The sequence below is a fragment of the Zalophus californianus genome, chromosome X (genome assembly GCF_009762305.2).
Source record: "Zalophus californianus isolate mZalCal1 chromosome X, mZalCal1.pri.v2, whole genome shotgun sequence".
Classification (NCBI taxonomy): Eukaryota; Metazoa; Chordata; class Mammalia; order Carnivora; family Otariidae; genus Zalophus; species Zalophus californianus.
The window spans coordinates 58,591,256-58,612,386 of NC_045612.1; the positions used below are offsets into that span (position 1 = coordinate 58,591,256).

At 34.2% G+C, this 21,131-nt stretch overlaps 1 protein-coding gene across 2 annotated transcripts in view; it reads left to right on the forward strand.

Moving 5' to 3' along the window:
* POF1B (POF1B actin binding protein) overlaps window positions 1–21,131 on the forward strand; it is a 103,735-nt gene that overhangs the window by 8,782 nt on the left and 73,822 nt on the right. For both annotated transcript variants that reach the window (XM_027608279.1, XM_027608278.1), the window contains exons 3-5: window positions 7,077–7,151; window positions 9,649–9,729; window positions 18,893–18,994. In XM_027608279.1, the coding sequence (XP_027464080.1) occupies window positions 7,077–7,151; window positions 9,649–9,729; window positions 18,893–18,994 (258 nt within the window). The remainder of the gene's footprint in view (window positions 1–7,076; window positions 7,152–9,648; window positions 9,730–18,892; window positions 18,995–21,131) is intronic.

The window sequence follows — 21,131 nt, forward strand, 5'->3', positions numbered from 1 at the left end:
AGAAACTGATCATTTTGCCTCCTTCCCACCCCTGCCTTTGTTCATTTCATTCCCCACTCTGGCAACAGCCACCCTTCTCTCACATCTTCTCTGAAATTTTACCTATCCCTTAAAATACATCTGGAAAGTTATCTTCTTAAAGACATCTTCTCCAATCCTGAATCTTCTTACCCTGTCCTCAATGTAGTACTCCACCCCCACCTCCATCCCAGATGTGTTCTCCTAGATAGTATCACTTTTTATTATTTAACTATAATGTACTTATAATACTGAGTAGTATTTTATTGATGTGGTCCTTCTTCCCTTCCCCCATAGACTATACACTTATTGAGGGTTAAGAATTTTTAGCGCTGGGTGATACACACAAACAATGAATCATGGAACACTACATCAAAAACTAATGATGTAATGTATGGTGATTAACATAACATAATAAAAAAATCAGCTGGAAAAAAAGATTTTTTAGAAATCAAAAATCAAAGACAAATCAAAATAAATGTTTTTCAGAACGGGATGGAACTGGAAATTCTCTCTCCCACTCCTTCTCTCATCTTCCTTTCCCCTTTCCCCTCTCCCTTTCCTTCCCTCTTTCTTCCAGTCCCTCTCCCCTCACCCTTTGTGATTATGGCTTGCAAAAATGCCTGAATGTGGCTGTAAGCAATGGCTCTAATAAAGATATATGGTTATGATTATTTGTGAGTTTCACTCTTCTATGCCTTCTCTTCGAAATGAAAATGGAAAGTAAGGCACAAATTGCCTCTTTAAAAAAGTGAAAAACACATAAAATAAATATTAGAAAGCTATTTTATAGGGCAATTAGTTTTCTATTTTAGTTCTTGGGTCACATTAAGAATCTGGACTTGACTTGTTTATATTTGATTTATACTTTTTCCCCCTATGAACAAATATTTATCATTACTTATTATGGCAAATTATGTTAAAGGGTTAGTAATTCTGATCTGTCATCATATTATTTCCTTGGGATCTTGTTGTGTTGCTTCTTTTAAGCAAATTAGTTTGAAGCTGCTAATTAATCTGTTTATAAAGATATTTCCTTGGGGCACCTGGGTGGCTCAGTTGGTTAAGCGACTGCCTTCAGCTCAGGTCATGATCCTGGAATCTCGGGATCAAGTCCCACATCGGGCTCCCCACTCAGCAGGGAGTCTGCTTCTCCCTCTGACCCTCTTCCCTCTCGTGCTCTCTATCTCTCATTCTCTCTCTCAAATAAATAAATAAAATCTTTTAAAAAAAGATATTTCCTTTACCTCCCCTGCTACTTAAATTTTGTCTAGGTGAAGTGATTTTATTTATTGAATTTTGTTCTGTTATCTTATAATTGTTTTAGTATATCAGTTATGTGCCCCAAGATTCCCTCATAAAAACTGCTACTACTACTCAGTACTCATCCACACATTATTTTAAAATATTCACAAACATAATGATATCTAAGAATATGTTATCTAGAAAAGTTGCTTAGGGGCACCTTGGTGGCTCAGTCCATTAAGTGTCTGCCTTTGGCTTAGGTCATGATCCTAGAGTCCCAGGATGGGGCCCCACATAGGGCTCCCCGCTCAGTGGAAGTCTGCTTCTCCCTCTGACCCTCCTCCCTCTCATGCTCCCTGTCACTTACTCTCTTTCTCTAATAAATAAAATCTTTAAAATAAGTTGCTTAAATTCCCTACAAATACCTCAAATCACTCTTCTGCTGAAGAAAACTTCAGTGACATTCAGTGTCTATAAATTTCTTAGTCTGGCTTTCAGAGCCCTCCATTATCTGGCTTCTAGGGACCTTACTTTCTGGAACTCCCCTTCTAATGTTCTGTTTCAGCCAAAATGTAAACTGTTGTTCTCTAAATATAGGCCCTAACGTTCCATAAATATACCTTTGCTCATGTTGCTCTTACACCTGGAATGTCCCATCCCCCCATCCTCACCAATCTAGATGAGCTGAAATTACACCAATTTTTCAAGACTTTCCTCAGGTATAACCTTGGGATGAAATCTTAAATTGTCCCAAGCTGAAGTTATCTTTTAGCCCTCTAAACATTCATAGTAAGTTCCTCATAGCTCTTATAATACTCTATTGTTATTTACACTAATAATTTTTGCCTCCTTAATAATTTATAAGCTTGGTGAGTGTAAAGAATATATTCTATCTATGCTTTATATCTCTTCCAATACCATTATATAACATTGAACAAATTACTTAGTTATACATGTAACCGATCCAATAAAAATAATGCCTCATATTAACAGATGGTATTTTTTATTTTTCAAAATTCTTTTACATACATTATTTACCCACTGAAATTTCAAAAATTAAGCAGAAAAACATTATTACATCCATTGTATAAATTTTACAGTGTGCACATAAAATATGCATTGTGTATTATTTTTATGTTGTATAAATAAAGAAACTGAGACTCAAATAGCTCAAAATAACCTGTCCAAGTTATAGCAGCTAGTTAATGAATGTCCTGAGTTTAGAAACCAGCTCTTGATAGTTTCACTATATCAGCTATCACCCTTGATTAACCCTAGTTCGATACTAAAGTATTTTCAGTTTAAACAAGTTTTTATTTTTTGGCTTTAGCAAATCATTTGATGATAATCCTTATGGCAAATCATTTGATAAATTTCCCCATTCTGATATTCTATTATCAGAGTGAAAAGTATAAAAAATATATTAGAGAACAAAAACAGTTTCTGTTCTAATTTTCAAGGTCTTGCCCTGAAATAATCCTGGAATTCAGAGTATGTCCTAAATTTTTAAGGTTTTCCTTCTACCTAAAGGAGAATAGCACCTCTCCAGCTTCTGCTTTCCCTTCTTTCTGCCCTTCACTGAGCTACGTGAAATCTCTCTCACTAAGGTAAGTAACTGAGAAATTGGACCTATTTGCATTCCATATGATTTGTTAATTCTGAGAAACATAGCGTTTTAACAAACAGAAATAAGATGTAGTTTTATGAATTCTCTCTATGGCAACTAGAGCTTCCCAGCTCTGATTTAGGGTATACCAAGCTATGGACAATTATCTCAGGTGATATAGTGAAGTTATCCCAAAAAGCAGACTGCTTTTAATCCACTCTGATATTAAAATTGGTAATGTCATATGTACTTTTATAAAAAGAGGAGGAAGAGAAAGAAAAGGAGGAAGAGGGCTGATACAACTTTACAAAGTTGAAAACCATTACTTTAAGGAGTGTGGGAAAAGCAGCTTGGATTTTATACTAAGCTTGAGCTCACCTAATTATAAACAAAATTATTTTTATGATAATTATACCTAAAGAAAGATGCCAACAAGACAATAGTTATGTATTTAGCAAATGTAAGCCACAGAAATAAACAACTCAATAGTATGCTAAATATTTAATAAAAAAGAAGTAGGGCCTTCCTACAAAATTGAATATGAGTATTAAAGAAAAATTCAATGTTTTATTGAGTTTGGAGTCCTGTGAATACACTGCATAAATATATCATGTAGTCTACCAAAATAACCTCTATTGGATTTTTAGAAGTTTAAGTTATTTAATCAGGATTATTCTTTCACGCAGTCACTTTTGGGAGGATCTCTTGTTTTCAGACACTCAAAAGTTACTTTTGATAGTAAATAAAAAAAAAGCAAATATCTAGCTTCCTATTATAAGAACTAGTCAAATCTAACAGTAGAATTATGTTCAACAACTTGAAAAAGAGAAAATATAGTGAGGCAACCTATAGATGTAGCAGAAAAGAGAGTTTAATGGGAAAAGCTACATTTGCCTAGACCAATTCTAATAATGAAGCCTCAAAACAATTATGTACCTTATAATTTATGGAATTAATGTACTAGCTTTCCATATATAAGAAGATTAAATATTTTTTTCATTTTAGGACCAGACAAGTCTTTGTACAAATACACCAATTTGCCTTTAAAATATCTACTATCTTGGCATCTGAATAAAGTAACCCTGTTTATAGTACTATAGATAAATGTCCCAAAGGTGTGATGTGTGTATATGTGTGTGTGTTTATTCCTACTTGGGTTAATTTTTACAACTTTATAAAACTTCTCAGTATACTCTCTTATCTTAAAAGCTAGTCTACTTGGCTATTAAGTTTGTTTCTGTTTAATTAGCTGATGTCATCAGATTTTAATTGGTTAAAAGGAGGAGGAAAGAACTACCGTTTATAGAACACCTTCCAGGTGGCAGGTAGTATGCACAAATTGTCTTCTCAACATGATCCTAGTATTACTAGTCCCAGCCTAAAAGGGCTAAAAGTTTGCAGAAAAACATCCTCCAGATATAAGTACTTTTACACAGTGCTGGAAGATGTGTAATTGGCATAGCCATTTGGGAAATCAATTGGCAGTATCTGTTAAAATGAATAATGCACATAATCTGTGCACTATCAATCCCACTTCTTTGTGAAATTTTATAGAAATACATGCACAAGGATGCTCATTGCAACATAGTGAAAACTGAAAACAATTTAAACATTGCTCATTAGGGAAATAGATAAGTTATTAAACATCATGGAACACTATGTATTAATTTAAAATAATGAATTAAGACATATCTAACTTATAATACAAAAAATGACTTACACTGCAGAATAATAAAAGCAATAAATATTATTATTTGTACATACATATTTATGCAAAGATACACCAGACAATAATGGTTATTTCTGGGTAAGGGATTTGGACAAAGGGAGAATGAGTAAGGGAAGATCTTTGACTTTTTCTGTATACACTTTTATGTTCACATGTATTCATGTACTATTGCATAACTAAATAACACCTTTTATTTTCTTACCTCTCTGAACCTGTCCCTCTCGGCTCTGTGGGCCAAACCCACCTGCACTTGGTTGTATTTATAACCATCATCCTGAGCTGAAAACCATATACCTGTTTGGCCTACAATCTTTAATTCTCTGCATTTGTCTGAGGAATTCTTCTCAGCTATAGCAGGATATCTGAGAACATATTCAAAGGCTGCCTAGATATATTAAGCTTGCAGTATTACTGCTGATGTAACAGGGAAAGGGAGGATGAAAATGTTACAAGCTGAGCCAAAAGAAAAACAAAAGAAAAACCACAGCATGCGAAGTATTTGGCAATTTGTTTTAAGAACAGCACATTACACCTATATTATAGCTATACTTCCATATGAGTCTGCCAGTGTTTCCCTTGTAAGTCTGTGATTCTGATTTTCAATAGCGTCCTTGTTCTAAAAAAAGAATTATTTTTATTGTTGTGGGAATATATCATGGAGTTCTGTCAATTGGTTGTAAATTACAGTAATGTATGAAGAGATTGAATAATACTATCAACTATTTGCACACCAATGAAGCTACACAGTTTTGCTGATTTGGGAAAAATGTAAAGAATGTCAGCATAATCAATAAAGCGACTTATCTAATCATTATTAAAAATCATACTCTCACTTTTATAGACCATTTTCTTTTAACATCAGAGCCTACTCTCTGAAATTTAACTAGAAGCAGATCAGGCAAACCATAATTAAAAAGTCAGACTGAAGTAATCTCAGAGCAGTAGTCTTTTTTTAAGTTTTTATTTTAATTCCAGTTTGTTAACATACAGGGTTATGTTAGTTTCATTAGTTTTATATATTAGTACAATATAGTGATTCTACAATTCCATACATCTCCCAGTGCTCATCACAAGCGCACTCCTTTTTTTTAATAAATATTTTATTTATTTACCTGACAGAGAGAGACACAGCGAGAGAGGAAACACAAGCAGGGGGAGTGGGAGAGGGAGAAGCAGGCTCCCCACCAAGCAGGGAGCCCGATGCAGGGCTCAATCCCAGGACCCTGGGACCATGACATGAGTGGAAGGCAGACACCTAACGACTGAGCCACCCAGGCCCCAACAAGCGCACTCCGTAATGCCCATCACCTATTTAACCCATTCCCCCACCTACCTTCCCTCTGGTAACCATTAGTTTGTTCTCTATCGTGAAGAGGCTCTTTCTTGGTTTGTTTCTCTCTCCCCGCCCTTTGCTCATTTATTTTGTTTCTTACATTTCACATAATGAAATCATATGGTACTTGCCTTTCTCTGATTGACTTTATTTCACTTAGCATTATACTCGTTAGCTCCATTTATGTTGTTGCAAATGACAAGATTTCGTTCTTTTTATGGTTGAATAATACTCCATTATGTATACATACCACATCTTCTTTATTCATTCATCAATCAGTGGGCACCTTGGGTTGCTTCCAGAGCTTGGTGATTGTAAATAATGCTGCTATAAAAATAAGGGTGTATGTATCTCTTTGAATTAGTATTTGTGTACTTTTTGGATAAATATCCAGTAGCGCAATTGATTGCTGGATCATTGTGTATTTTTATTTTTAACTTTTTGAGGAACCTCCATACTGTTTTCCAGATTAGCCATACCAGTTTTCATTTCCACTAACAGTGTAGGAGGGTTACCTTTTCTCCACATCCTCCACAACATGTTGTTTCTTGTGTTTTTGATTTTGGTCATTCTGACAAGTGTGAGGTAAGATCTCATGGTACTTTTTGATTTGCATTTTCAGGGCAGTAGACTCAGTTGAGTTTTTTTTTTTTTTTTATGTTATGTTAGTCACCATACAGTACATCATTAGTTTTTGATGTAGTGATCCATGATACATTGTTTGTGTATAACACCCAGTGCTCCATGCAATACGTGCCCTCCTTAATATCCATGGTTAGAAAATTTTTGTATTTTATGTTTTTTGTTGATAAATTTTGCATCTTGTTAAATTGCAGACATATAATAACATTGGGATGTATATTAGCAGAGATCTCAAAAAGAAAAGGATGTTACCTAGGAGTACAAGAAGAATGTGTTGCTATGAAAGTATTCTAGAAATTAGTTTATCATTAGTTTACTAGCAAAGCTGACAAAGGAATTCAGTAATGTGCTCTTTGGATATTATCTAAGAAAACACTAAATAAAGTTCTTCTGACAAACTGGGTTATTATAAAATTAAAGGAAATAATACCTAAAGAAAGTAAGACATTCAAATGACACTTCTTAGTAACCATTTCTGAACACGCCCCTTTTTTTCTCAACAGGAACTCCATTCTCCAACTCTGAAAATATCTACTTGTCCCCCAAGCAGTGTACATATAACCCCAAATACTGAACAGGTAAAAGAAGTTATGGATTAGGTTAGATTTTTTCTTTTTATGTAAACCTGCTCATATGTTTAAGTAATCTTTAAGTCCTCCTAAGGCTTTACACATTTACAAAATGTCAGGAACACAAAACTAGAAAGGGGAGTCTCGCATATGGTAATCAGCTCAGCCCATTAAAGGAATGTGGAACAAGTGCTGAAATAAATGCTATGAACGGAGATTTTTCAGTTTCATTGTCTATTCAATCTGATTGCTTTTAGTTTGAGTGCAGTTTATTTTTAGTCAAGGATCTCCTAGTAATTATATATATTTTAGGGTCCTTGATTTTAGCACAAATAAAGTACTTAGATCTTGGATTGAACAAGGACCTGACTTTGTGAAGGATAGTACTGTAAGTTTACATTCAGAGAGAATAGCTTATAGGGTCAGAACTAGCCTTTCTCAAAGGTACGTGATTTGAAATACATGCAAAAATCTAGTTCCCTTAGCCTTTACAATTTAATAATGCCACGTTTAAGATTACCCTGGAGTCTAGGCATTATATCTCCAAAAGATACCTATAATAATAATTAAATACCATATTAACAAATATGTGTTTAATGAGCTAGTCACCATTCACTGAAAAGTGAATCCTAAGAAAAGAAAAGAAAAAATATCCTGTTAGTTACTACATGGGAGGGGAATATAAAGGATTTGAGATTTGAAGGCTAGGAGGGAGGAAGTTGGTGTTCTAAGAAAGAAGGCCTGCCCAGATGAGGTGCCAGGGTATGAGCTTGAACAGTAAGGAACCAAGGGGCAAAAGCTGGTCTCTAGACTTTGGTAATAAGGAAAAGGTGATCTTATGAAAAACAAATAAGATTATCAAAAGTTTGTCTACCATTTCCCAATTTAACATAGCCTAGAACTAAGTCAGTTAGAGTAATGCATTTGTTTAATTTTTTAAATATTTGTTTAAAATATATATTTTATTATTTTAGAGAGACAGCAGGAGTGGGTAGGGGACAGGGAGTGGGGGAGAGAGAGAAGCAGACTCCCTGCTGAGCACGGAGCCCTATGTGGGGCTTGATCCCAGGACCCTGAGATCATGACCTGAGCCGAAATCAAGTCGGTCACTTAAGACACTGAGCCACTCCCCTAGGGTCATGCATTTATTTAGCAAACATTTGCTGAGTGCTGACTATGTATCAAATATTGTATAAAGATGTATTAGACCCAATTACTATTCTCAAAGAGCTCACAGACTAGCATGGGTCACATACACAGCACAACATAGGACAGTGGAATAAAGGCTACAACAAAGATAGAAATAGAGCCCTACAGGACCATCAAGATAGGATTACCCCAGAAAAGTAAGTCCACTTAAATCACAGAGCTATTCACTACATTCAAATCCAGGCAGCAAATTGCATTAGCTGCTATTTTTCATAATGAAGCCTTTAAAATTGGGTTTACCATTTTATTTCTGATAATACAAGTATGTTTATCGTAGAGAATTTTGGAACCATAAAAAATGTAGAGAAGAAGAAATAAAAATCACTCATGATTCCTTCCCTTACCCACAGATAGTATTATTAGCATTTTGTTTTCTTCCATTCAAATAAAGAATTGAGATCGTATCATATATGCAGTTATATATCTTCATTTCTCACTTAACCTTATATAATATTATGAGCTTTTTTCATGCAAATTGGTATTACTCAAGATCATTATTTTAATAGCTACATACTTCAGCCTATGGATGATTATTTAATGTTTAACCTCTCCATAGGAAAGTGGTCCTTTTAGTGTACCTTCATCAGTATTATTATTTAAAATTTTTTTCCAGCTAAAATATAGTACTTTTGTTATGTTTATTTGATTCTTAGTTTGGTTGAATACTTCTTGCTGTTTTTTAACCATTTGTTTTTCTTCTTTTATAAATGTTCATGCCACTTGCTCATTTTCCTTTTAGCATGATTTTTTTTCTTATTGAGGTATAAAAACTCTATATTAATGATATTGACTCTTTTTCCATCAAAAGTTTACAAATGACTTTATTCTAGTATTTTGTCTCCATTTTAATGTTATTTATGGTCCTCTCACACCATTGCACTGAAGTAGTAAATGTTTAAGTACACACACACACACATACACAAACACAAATTTTTCTGTGTTGCCTTATATTTTTTAAAATATGAGAATAAATATTAACCTATATTTTCTTCTAATATTGTGGGGGCATTACAATGCAATGAATATGTTGAAACTCTCATCAACTATACCTTGGAATGTGTGATGAATTACCATGAAATGAGTATTTAATAGAAATACCTAGCACAGTGCTGAACACATAAGCACATGCTTTCATATATGTTTCTAATACTAAAATTAACTAAAACCACAAATTCATATGTCATCATTTATGCAAATGACTTAAAATTTCACTCTGAAAATTGCTCCCTATTATTATTAATGGCTTCAAGGTCACTAAGTAACTATAATTATATGCAGCTTTTATCTTTCTTTACAGGAACTCCATTCTCCAACAGTGAAAGTCACTGCATATCCACAGACTACTATTAGGAGATACATAGTACAAAATCCTGAACAGGTAAGCTATATCACACAATCTTGTCTCAACCTATAATTACTTAGAAGTTGATAGCTTAAATGAGAAGCGTGAGTCAGTTACCAGATCCCTAAAATCAGATCATTGGGAGTTTCTTCTGGTTATAAAGTTAATTTCTAATTATTAATATAAAAAAGTCATTTTTTAAATATTTTTAAAGATTTTATTTTTTTATTTTTAATTTTTTTAGTGATTCATCAGTTGCATAACACCCGGTGCTCATTGCATCATGTGCCCTCCTTAGTGCCCATCACCCAATTACCCTTTCTACCACCCCCTTCCCCTCCAGCAACTCTTAGTTTGTTTCTTAGAGTGACAAGTCTCTTATGGTTTGCCTCCCTCTCTGTTTTTATCTTATTTTATTTTTCCTTCCTTTCCCCTATGCTCATCTGCTTTGTTTCTTAAATTCCACATATGAGTGAAGTCATATGGTATTCGTCTTTCTCTGACTGACTTATTACCCTTAGCATAATACTCTCTAGCTCCACCCACATCATTGCAAATGGCAAGATTTCACTCTTTTTAATGGCTGAGTAATATTCCATTGCATATATGTACCACATCTTCTTTATCCATTCATCTGTCAATGGACTTCTGGGTTCTTTCATAGTTTGGTTATTGTGGACAATGCTGCTATAAACATTGGGGTGCATGTACCCCTTCGAATCACTATTTAAAAAGTCATTTTTAATTCCGGACAACTATGTGCCCATATATTTTGATTTAGTGATGCAACACTTCCAAACAGCATAGAAATTCTTAGGTTATAAAATCTTTCTACTTCTATAGCACTACCTTTGTACTACAAAGGATAGGAATTTGCACCCTTTGAACCAAAGGAAAAAGGGACAATGTTCTTTCAGACTTCACATAAAAGCTATCAGCTGTTAGATCAGGGATTGGAGTCCTTAGTTTATTTAGATTTGCTATTGAGATATGGGCTAGGAAGAAGAAAATGAAAAATTAAAAGTTCATAAGTGTCTCCATGCCTTTATTACCTATGCTGTGAATTTTTGTGCCTAGCAATGAGCTCTTTTGAAAATTATAATTATATTTTCTACTAAGATATATAACCTTATATTTTACAAACTAGTATATTATTCTCTCTTTCATTTTGAGGAGAAAATTAAGAAAACTTTTTCCCACAGTAAAAAGCCTTCCTCAACACACACACAAAACCATCTACAGCCCTTCTTTAGGGGCAACAGGAGGTTCAATGGGGTTATAAAGACAAAGTTTCACAAATAGAAACAATGTGCCAGAGATAATAATACAGCAATTCTTTGTGTTGCTCTTTATTTTATTTCTCTATGATTGCAGGAAAGAATCCTCCCATTTCTCACAAAATAAAATCAATTATTTGCTTCAGCTGTGGAAAGCAAAGGATTAAATTAGGGTAACACATTTGATACCACTCTAGGTGCATGGATGGAGAGTACTCTGTTTTCCTGTTATCTGTCCTCCTCTCTTCTTTCTTTGTTTATTTTAAAATCATTTTCTCATGTCTCTTCAGCTACAAAGGCAGTTAGTTGTGTATGTGTGCATGTGTGAACATATCTGTTTGCAAGCTCTGTGATGGGGGTATGATTATTTTGAACATTTGCTTCAGTTTTCATGTACCTATTGTAAATATCAAAAGAGAATGTGATTACAGTAAAGCAGTTGCTTGTGCCTTCTTTTGCAGAATCAAATGTTTAAACAACAAATCTCAAAAGCATGTTGGGGAAGGGAGACATAAAGAGCTTGGGAGATGAGAGTGTGCATTTTTCTATGACACGGCCACTTTACCCTTTCCCCTTCTTCTTCCCTCTTTCTCTTTTCTCTTTCTTTCACATACAAACTGGGGAATATGTTTACTGGGGTGCATATTACACTTGATATCCCTGGCTTTCAAAGAATTAGTTCTTCTAGATAGCACTTTTTTTTTCATAATGTGAGGATTGCTGTGTTTACCTAGGATATATTCACAGAGTAATTTTTAAATATCAAATAATTTGGATTCCAACCCTCTTTGCCAGTTATTCTTATGTGACTTTGGATAAATTCTTAGTCTTAAGTTAATAGACAAAAGGAAGAATTCATGTTTATTGGATATATGCTCCATGCTAGGAAATTTACATATTTTATCCCATTTAATCCTAAAAAGGTGAGAAAATAGAAGCACAAAGAAGTTCAGTTATTTATTCAATGAAAATTTATCAATTGTCTACTATGTACCAAAAATTGCTCCAAGAATTGGGGATAAGGTACTGAACAAAACAAAAGTCCCAATCTTCTTGAAACTTAAGCTTTTAACTATCCTCAAACCATTCAGTTACAAAATAACAGAGTGGGAACAGAAACTGAACAATGTCCATATGGAAAGATACATTTGCAAATTAAGGACAATTGAGGATGTGGGTGAATTAGGATCCAGAGACTCATCTACATACCGACTTCCCCCCATCATCCCCTGCGACAGTGTAATACAAAAGCAGAGAAATTAGAAGTATGTATGGAAATACATAACATATTTGTAACACTGAGCCTGCCCATGTAAAGGCTTATTATTATGGCTGTGTTCAACTGCAAAGAAGCAAATAGTGTCTTAGGGAAAACCCCCAGCAGGGGGTAATGATTATTTTAAAGCTTTTAACTCTTTCTATTATTGAAGAATAAAACAAATTTCTGCCCCTGTGCTTTGTAAACAAAAATGATCTAACTGGTTTTGCAGAGCAGCTTGAAAATCCTATTTAGATATATTCCCCATTTTATTTATCTAAGTATGTGCATTTTTGTTTGTTCTTTTAAATCCCCCCAGGAGAAGATTCTGGCTTAATTACAATATTTATAACAAGCTGAGCCTCCTAAATGGCACCTTTATCCTCTTTCACCTCCCAGCTTATCTAATCTTCCCTTCTCCCTGTAATTAAACTGATCTCAATCTACTTCTCTGATTATGATTTCCTTCCACCTCTGTTCAGCCTTTTTTAAATTTTTGGTTGTTTTTGATCTTCTTTATTCTCCATTTATTGTCATTTTAGTCAAAGCATTTATGCATTCTGGTATATAACTTGACCTAGAAATGAAGAAAACATTTTTGTTCCATCAGTAGAGAGAATCAAATTGCTATTAATCACTTTTATTAATTTTCTAGTTGTGGAGCTCCTGCTATGGGGATGGAACTGTACAGCTTTCATATGTGGGGGGAAGGAAACAAGACATGGCTCCCATACAAAAGAGTTTACAGTTTCTCTTGGCAAGGGAAATAAGATATGTCCACAAATAGCTATGTAAAATATATGGTGGGGTGTATGATAGATGACACGAGAAAATTACAGATGAAGTCTTATTGAAGTTCCAGGGGTTGGAGATAAAACATTTGTTTGGGGGAATCAGAGAAGGATTTATTGTGATATTTAAGATATTATTACAGTAAACGTTGTTAGCATCATTTTACTAATGAGGAAACTGAAGGTTAAATAAGTGTGACTTGCTCAAGTCTTCTGACTCTAAATCTATTACTGTCTTTTCTGACAGTTATTCTGGGGGTAGTTTTGATAAGATTTGATAACTTATGTTGAATATAGAGTTAAAAGAAGAAGAAAAGTGGGGCACCTGGGTGGCTAGTCAGTTAAGTGGCTGACTCTTGATTTTGGCTCAGGTCATGATCTCAGGGTCCTAAGATGGAGCCCCACATCAGGCTTCATTCTCAATGGAGAGTCCGCTTGAGGATTCTTTCTCTCCTTCTCCCTCTGCCCCTACCCCCGCTCATACTTTCTCTCTCTCTCTCTCTCAAATAAATAAAAATAAATCTAAGAAAAAAAAGAAGAAAAAAAGTCGAATATGATCCTAAGCTCAGTTTGAGATACTGAAAGTATGGTAGCCCAATTTAGAAGTGAGGAGGAGCAGAAGTTCATTTGGAAAGGGATAGATCATGAGATCTGTTTGAACGAGTAGTGTTGTTGGAGGTGCATGGAAGGGAAGATGACCATATGGACAGTTAAAAATGACCTGGAGGGGGCACCTGGGTGGCTCACTTGGTTAAGTGGCCAACTCTTGATTTTGGCTCAGGTTATGATTCCGGGGTCCTGGGATTGAGCCTCTGTCAGGCTCCATGCTCAGCAGGGAGTCTGCTCTAGGATTCTTTCTCTCCCTCTCCCTCTGCCCCTCCACCTGCTCATGCTCTCTCTTGAGAAAAAAAAAAGTATATCTTTAAAAAAAATGACCTTGAGGGGATGACTAGGTGGCTCAGTTGGTTGAGTGTCTGACTCTTGATCTCAGCTCAGGTCTTGATCTCAGGGTCATGAGTTCAAGCCCCACATTGGGCTCCATTCTGGGTGTGGAACTTAATAAAAAAAATAATAACCTGGAGAAAGGTCACATTTGAGATAGAGACATGGGAGTTATTCCTTTGAAAGTTGTCATTGTAGCTGTGAGAATGAATGAGAAAACTGATGGGGTACAGAACTTTGTGAAATGCCTAACTTAAGGAAACAGAAAGGAGCCACTTTCATGGGCAGAGGAATTGTCAGAAAGAAATGTGAACACAGAGTAACTGAAGCAAATAGAGAAAGAGGGTGATCAACTGTCCCAAATAACCAAAAGGCCAAAGAGGATGAGGATGAGGTTTGAGAATAGAGAGTTAAACCATTATGTAATGGTGATATTTGAGAGTTTCCTTATACTTGTGGAATCAAAACCCGGATGTGCAAAGTTAATGGGTGAATAGATAAAGAAATGGAGGAAATAAATGAGGATTACCCTTCTAAGAAGGATATTGGTCAAAAGAAGGAAAGATGGGATAGTAGCTAAGGGAGAAAACAGAATCTTGGAGATCTAAGAGATTTATAGACAGAGGAAAAAGAACCAGTAGTAAGACTAAAGATGCCACAGAGAAAGGGGACAAATGGGACATGATTCTGGAAGAGACAAGAAGGGATAGGATTCCAGGTATAGAGAAGTGATTTCAACATAAAAGGAGGAGTTTGTCTTTCTTGGTAATGAGATGGTAGGAGCAGAAATTGAAGAGAGATTTTTGAGGTAGGGAGGAAAATGAAGGAATCTCATTGAATAAATCTTGGTTTTCTCAAGAAGAAGAAGGAGAATGAGGAAATGTGAGGATAGGGGATTGAGGAAATTGAAAAAAAATTGTAACCACAGTTATAGAGAATTCGATAAATACAACTGTGACCATGAAGTTTAGAGAGGCTCTTAAAGTAAGATAACTCAAAGTTGTACTGAACCAAATCAGCAAATATTTTCTTAACTTTCTCCAGCAAGGTTTCATGGCCTGGGAACAACAAAGTAGACACTGGGGATTATGTATTTTGTTAGATGTGAGAACTACTGCCAGAGGTTCTAAAAGTAACAATTAGAATGATAAAATCAGCCATCTTTGAGGATACCTATTAATTTTTAGGGTGGATCTGGCACCAATTCAAATGTACAGATAAAAAAAATAAGCTGCCAAAATAGTAAGGCTGTCTAACAGCTCATTTGTGAAAAATCTAAGACTTCTAATTAAATTTACTTTCCTGATCTGTTTTACTAAGAATGATTTATTCAAATATAGTAAAATTTGGTTTTACCTTTTTAAACATTTTGGGAAAATAACAGTCCCCTAAATTTGGAAGTTCTTTTTTTTCAGTAAGTCATTTAAAATAATAAGTCCAACACACATTTTAGAGAGAATCAACACTGTTAGGACCCAAACCATTTTCCTTCTTAAAAATAATAATGGTTCATCATTTATAGTGAAAAAAGAGAAATTTTCTTTTGCTAACTTTGTTTTCTCCTGTCAGAAGGTGTTTATATCCTTAGGATAAACATTCATATCATCTCTTCTCATCCAGTCATCTGTTCATTCACTATGGGGTATTCAAGATGGATATAGTTCCTGCCTTCAATAAGCCTATTTTTGTATATACTTTATCTTGATATCTTAGAATAATTCTAACAAGGTTCTCATTAACTTTTTAAATGCAGTACGGACTTAAAATATTATATTACTATATTATTAAACACCAATATCATTTGTACATTAAAATCACAGATTAGAGGTACTTTAAAATACATTATTTTACTTGATATAAAGTATTCTGCATTACTATCTCTGTGATAAGAAAACTAAGCCTCAGAGAAGGTAAATGACTTTCCTACATTTCCACAGCAAGTAGGTGATAGAGGCAGAACTGAATACAAGTTTTATGACTCCAGAATTTTAGTAGTCAGATCCAATGGATCTGTAGTAATCTGAATCCAATCCGCTTTGGAATTCTCACCTGTTGACATCTGAAGCATTTGTACTGTCACTCACCTTTCCACTGCTTTATGAAAATTTTTCTTCTTTTGATTTTTTTCATTATTCCCTCCTGATTCTCATATCTCTTAAGACTTATGTAGTTATGTCTTTGATCTTCACTTGCCTTTTCAGCAATTGCAAGATTTTAACAAGATCTTCTAAACATATTATTCTGAAATCTAGAACTAAAACTGTAGCCATGAAATCTCTACTCACCTGTGTGCTGGACATCTATAACTTGAATACCTTCCTGAACATTTTGATAAAAGTCTCTTTGCTAATTCTTTGCAATAATTTAACACATATTTAAGGGATAACTATGAACTATATATTTACTAAATGTTATGAGGAATAAAAACGTGAATCAGACTTAGGTTTTTACCGGGAGCACATAAAATTCAATGTGTCTCAACTTTTCTTGTTTTGGTTTTTGACACCATTGTTTATGTAGTAGATTTCTCAGATTTAAGATCTTAGAGTCATCTTTGGAAAGTACTGTCCTTGATGATTTAGGATAATCTCTTTACTGGTCTTCTCACCTATACTCTTTCCTTTCTGCAACAAATCTTCCTGAAGTAGATTTATGTTCACCTCACATCCCTATTTAAAAGCATTCAAGGACTTCTCACTGCTTTCAGAACCAAACTTCTGTCTGCCATCTGTGTCCCTTACATATATCTTACACTTCTACAGTCTTGGTTTCATGACTTATTTTATTTACTTCGTTTGGAATACCATTTTCTTCCATCTCCTCATATGCAAAGCCCACCTTAACCTTTTCTCAAATGCCACCTGATTAAAGTAACCTACCTGAGCACTGCCAGATGGAATTCAATTTTTCCTCTTCTGAATTCCATCCCATAAGTTATTTCTCTGAACCTCTTATAGGCACTTGCTTCTTTCTACTTTATATTATAGATGTTTATGTTCATATATTATCTAGACCAGGGACCTGCAAAATTTTCCTATAAAAGGCAATATAGTAAATATTTTAGGTTTTGCTGTCACCATAGGGTTTGGCCTTCTGTGTACTTACAGTCCTTTAAAAATCTAAATATCATTCTTAGCTCAAAGACATTACAAAAATAGCCTTTTGGCTATAGTTTGATGAATACTGATCAATATTCAGTCTTCCTTGTAATAATCTAAGTGTGATTCATGCCTTACAAACTGAATACTGGGTGTTATACGCAACTAATGAATTGTTGAACACTACAACAAAAGCTTATCATGTACTATATGTTGGCTAATTGAACATAATTAAAAAAAGAATTTCAAAGTAGCAAAGTGGAAAATGAGGAAAAGAGATTTTTTTTAGTAAGAAAGTGTAGCCATTTTTTACAACAGATCATTGATATGTAGTCTACATTTACATAAATGTGCATATTTCAGTCAAGTCACCTTTTATAATTTTAATCTTTACTATCACCAGTAATATGTAGTAAGCTAAAGTATATTGATATTGGTTATGTTGACATTAAATAGATATGATGACTATATTGTTACAGTTTGAAGCTATTGCACTGCTAGATTTATACATAATTGTAAGTATTAAATATCTCAGTAAAATGCTTTAAAAAACTTAGCAAAGTGTGTTGTGCATCGTAAGCTCTTAACATGTGTTATACGACTGCAAATAACTACCAAAAAGGCTTTTTTTTTCACTAAGACAAACACACAAAAGAGCTTCCAGAGGAATCTTTCTAAATATATCCACCTTTAGATTTAACAATTCATCAGCTAGCCAAATTCAATCACTTGCATATTTGTTTCACCAAAATATTCCAGGAACATTTAGTTAAAGCACCCTTTATTCAATCTTGAATACAAGAAGTATATAGCTTTGGATTTCAGAATGTTTTGCATTCTCAACAAACTGTGTTTTCATCCAGTTGTTTTGAAAGAGATTTTACAATAGCAGATGACAAAAATGCTAGCATATTTTGATTTTGAAATGGTCTTAAATACATTAACTGGTAGGAGGCTTGGCCAATCCCCTTCTATACTGTTCCCCTATATTACAAAAATAAATGAATGCAATTTTTCTTTGTAACAATACAACCTCAACTCCCTCCATATAAGTAGACTCATATGAAAACAAAAAAAGGGAAAGAAATATAGTAATGCATTCACTTTAAACTCTTGATCTGATTCTTATTAGTCCTTCCTTGATCTCTTTCAGATCTTGGACATTTCATCAGCCTTTATTTCATTGGTTGATATCTTTTAAGCACTTGGATAATGCTACATCAACTTAGTTGATTATATGGGGATACAGTAGCGCTTAAAGACTCTACTCTGTTCTCAGTATTCAAAACATATGTTGTACAGACAGACTTAGCTTTGATTATAATCACAAGTAAGAATTGTACACTTCAAGGACACCAAAGCTAAGTTCCAGGAAAAAAATATCTTTAATATAGTTTTACCTACTTTAGAGCTCAGTGATGAATTGTTTATTTTGCATATCTCCAATAATACTTTTGCATAGAAAGAAACCCGCCAGTGAACTCAATTTAAATGAAGTTGACCTCATGCCTGTCTACCTCAGAGGAAACTCCCTATATCTTTCCTTAAGAACAGGAAAAAAAAATTATCTTTCTCAGCCCCTTCCAATTTCCCCTAAAACACTTTGTTAGGCCTAGTAAAAGGCAGTAGGAGAGATCCAGATTGCTCTGTTTGAGAAAATAGACTATCTTTTTACTATTTCCTTACATCTCTCGAAACCTTATTGGGATGTCATTCCATTCTCCTAGTATGCTACTAACTCAGAGTTTATTAGAGACTAGATATTTGCTTAAGTTGAGGTTCCTCTGAAACGGTACGTTTCAAAACAAAACACAGTCATTATTGTCTTTATAGGAACCACTTTCTCCATTCCTAAGAGGAGGCCATTTCTTCCCAGGAAACAATGTTATTTATGAAAAAACAATAAGAAAAGTAGAGAAGCTAAATACGGATCAGGTATGTAAAATTTGTTTTAAAGCTTATTAAGTGTATACTTCTGAATTATCAGTATTTTAATAGAGTTAAGATGACACTCAATTGTCAAGTGCCAAGCAAGGCCACTATGAGTCATAATAATACCTTATTATGTCTACAGCCCTTCATAACATCCTTAACACTTTCATATTCATTCTCCCATGTGAAGCATTATCCCTTTTTTACTGAAAGGGAAACTCAAGTAAAAATATGTCATCACCTAGAAAATTAATGGTAGAAACTGAATTTAATACAGATATCCCAATGCTTCGTATGTTTCTTCTAAACTGGTCTCACACAAATTATAATTTAAAACAGTATAACTTTGCCTTAATTACGGACTTTGAGAAACAAAACAGATGAACGTAGGGAAAGGGGGGAAAAGAGAGGGAGACAAACCATAAGAGACTCTTAACTATAGAGAACAAACTGAAGATTGATGGAGGGGAGGTGGGCAGGGGATGGGCTAAATGGATGATGGGTATTAAGGAGGGCACTTGTGATGAAGTTTGGATGTTATATGTAAGTGATGAATCACTAAATTCTACTCCTGAAGCCAATATTATATTATACCTTAACTAACTAGAATTTAAATAAAAACTTGAAAAAATGTAAAAATATATATATATAAAATGAATTTTCAAATGAACAGTGTGTATGAGCAAGTATGTAAAATACTATATACTGTAAAAGTCTAGAAAACTATAGTTCAAGTCACATTTTAAAAATTTCATTAAATTCAGCTGAGAGACCAAGTACAACATTCAAAACTGTAGCATGGCAATGGTAATTCCATAGCATGTAGAGCTACCAGACCTACAATCAGGGTTGTTACTGTAGCCAGCAGAAGTTTCACATTGATCTTCTCAGTGATTACAAGCCTGTCCAGCCCAAACAAAGCCTAGGACTTGTCTCTTGAACATTCTTGAAGTAAGATAGTGTATTAGTTTCTTAGGACTACTGTAACAAAGTACCACAATCTGGGTGGCTTAAAACAACACACATTTATTGTCTCACAGTTCTGTAGGCCAGATGTATGAAATCATGATGTTGGTAGGGCCATGCTCCCTTTGAAGCCTTTAGGGAAGGAGCTCTTCTATGACTATCTCCTAATTTCTTGTGGTCTCAGGTGTTCTTTGGTTTGTAGATGCATAACTTTTATCCTTTATCTTCACATGGCATCCTTCCTGTAGGTCTTCATATCATCTTCCCTCTGTGCATGTCTGTCTGTGTCCAAATTTTCCCTTTTTATGAGGACACCAGTCATATTTGATTAAGACTCATCCTAATGACCTCATTTTAACTTCTTACTTCTATAAAGGCCTTGTTTCAAGAAAAAATAAAAGAAGGAGCAGCCCCTGTTTCTAAACAAGGTCACATTCTGAGGTACTAAGGATTAGGACTCTAACATATGCTTTTTGTTGGGGGGACACAATTTAACCTATATTAAATAAAAGCAGTTAAATAATATCAAATGAATTTTTATCACAAAATCATTTTTCTCATATACAAGTGAAACATTAAAATATACTAAATTCTTTTTAATTTTCTTGGCATGAGAACACGTCTTACTTTTATGAACATTTATGGGCAGTTGTTATCAGATTCATAGGAACTAATACATTATTACTTATTTGATGCCCATTAAAAATAAAATAAAATAAAATAAAAAGGGGCATTTTCCTCAAGTTATCTAATTACTTTCCACTGTCAAAAAGAAATAGAGCATTGAATTTGTACTTCCAAAGCTAAATGTATGTGCATGAATGTAGCATTCTGATTCAAAATAGAGAATTTTTCTTGAAAAGTGGCTTTCAGATGCTTTTTATCCAAGTAGAATAAGAACAAAATAATATAGGAAATTGAAGTATATCTGAAATTATAAACTCTCAGAATTATAAAAATCCAAACCTTTAAGACTCTGGTCTGCTTAGAAAGTTGGATATATTAGAGAGTTTGGTATGTATTGAACACATATCTTTCAGAAGAACAATAGAATATTTCTGGATATTATGATACCAAATAGAAAAATTTTATCAAATATGTCAGTTATTCAAGGGGCATTTTCCTCAAGCTATCAAATTATAACATCTGTCCTTTATCCAACTGGACTGACAAA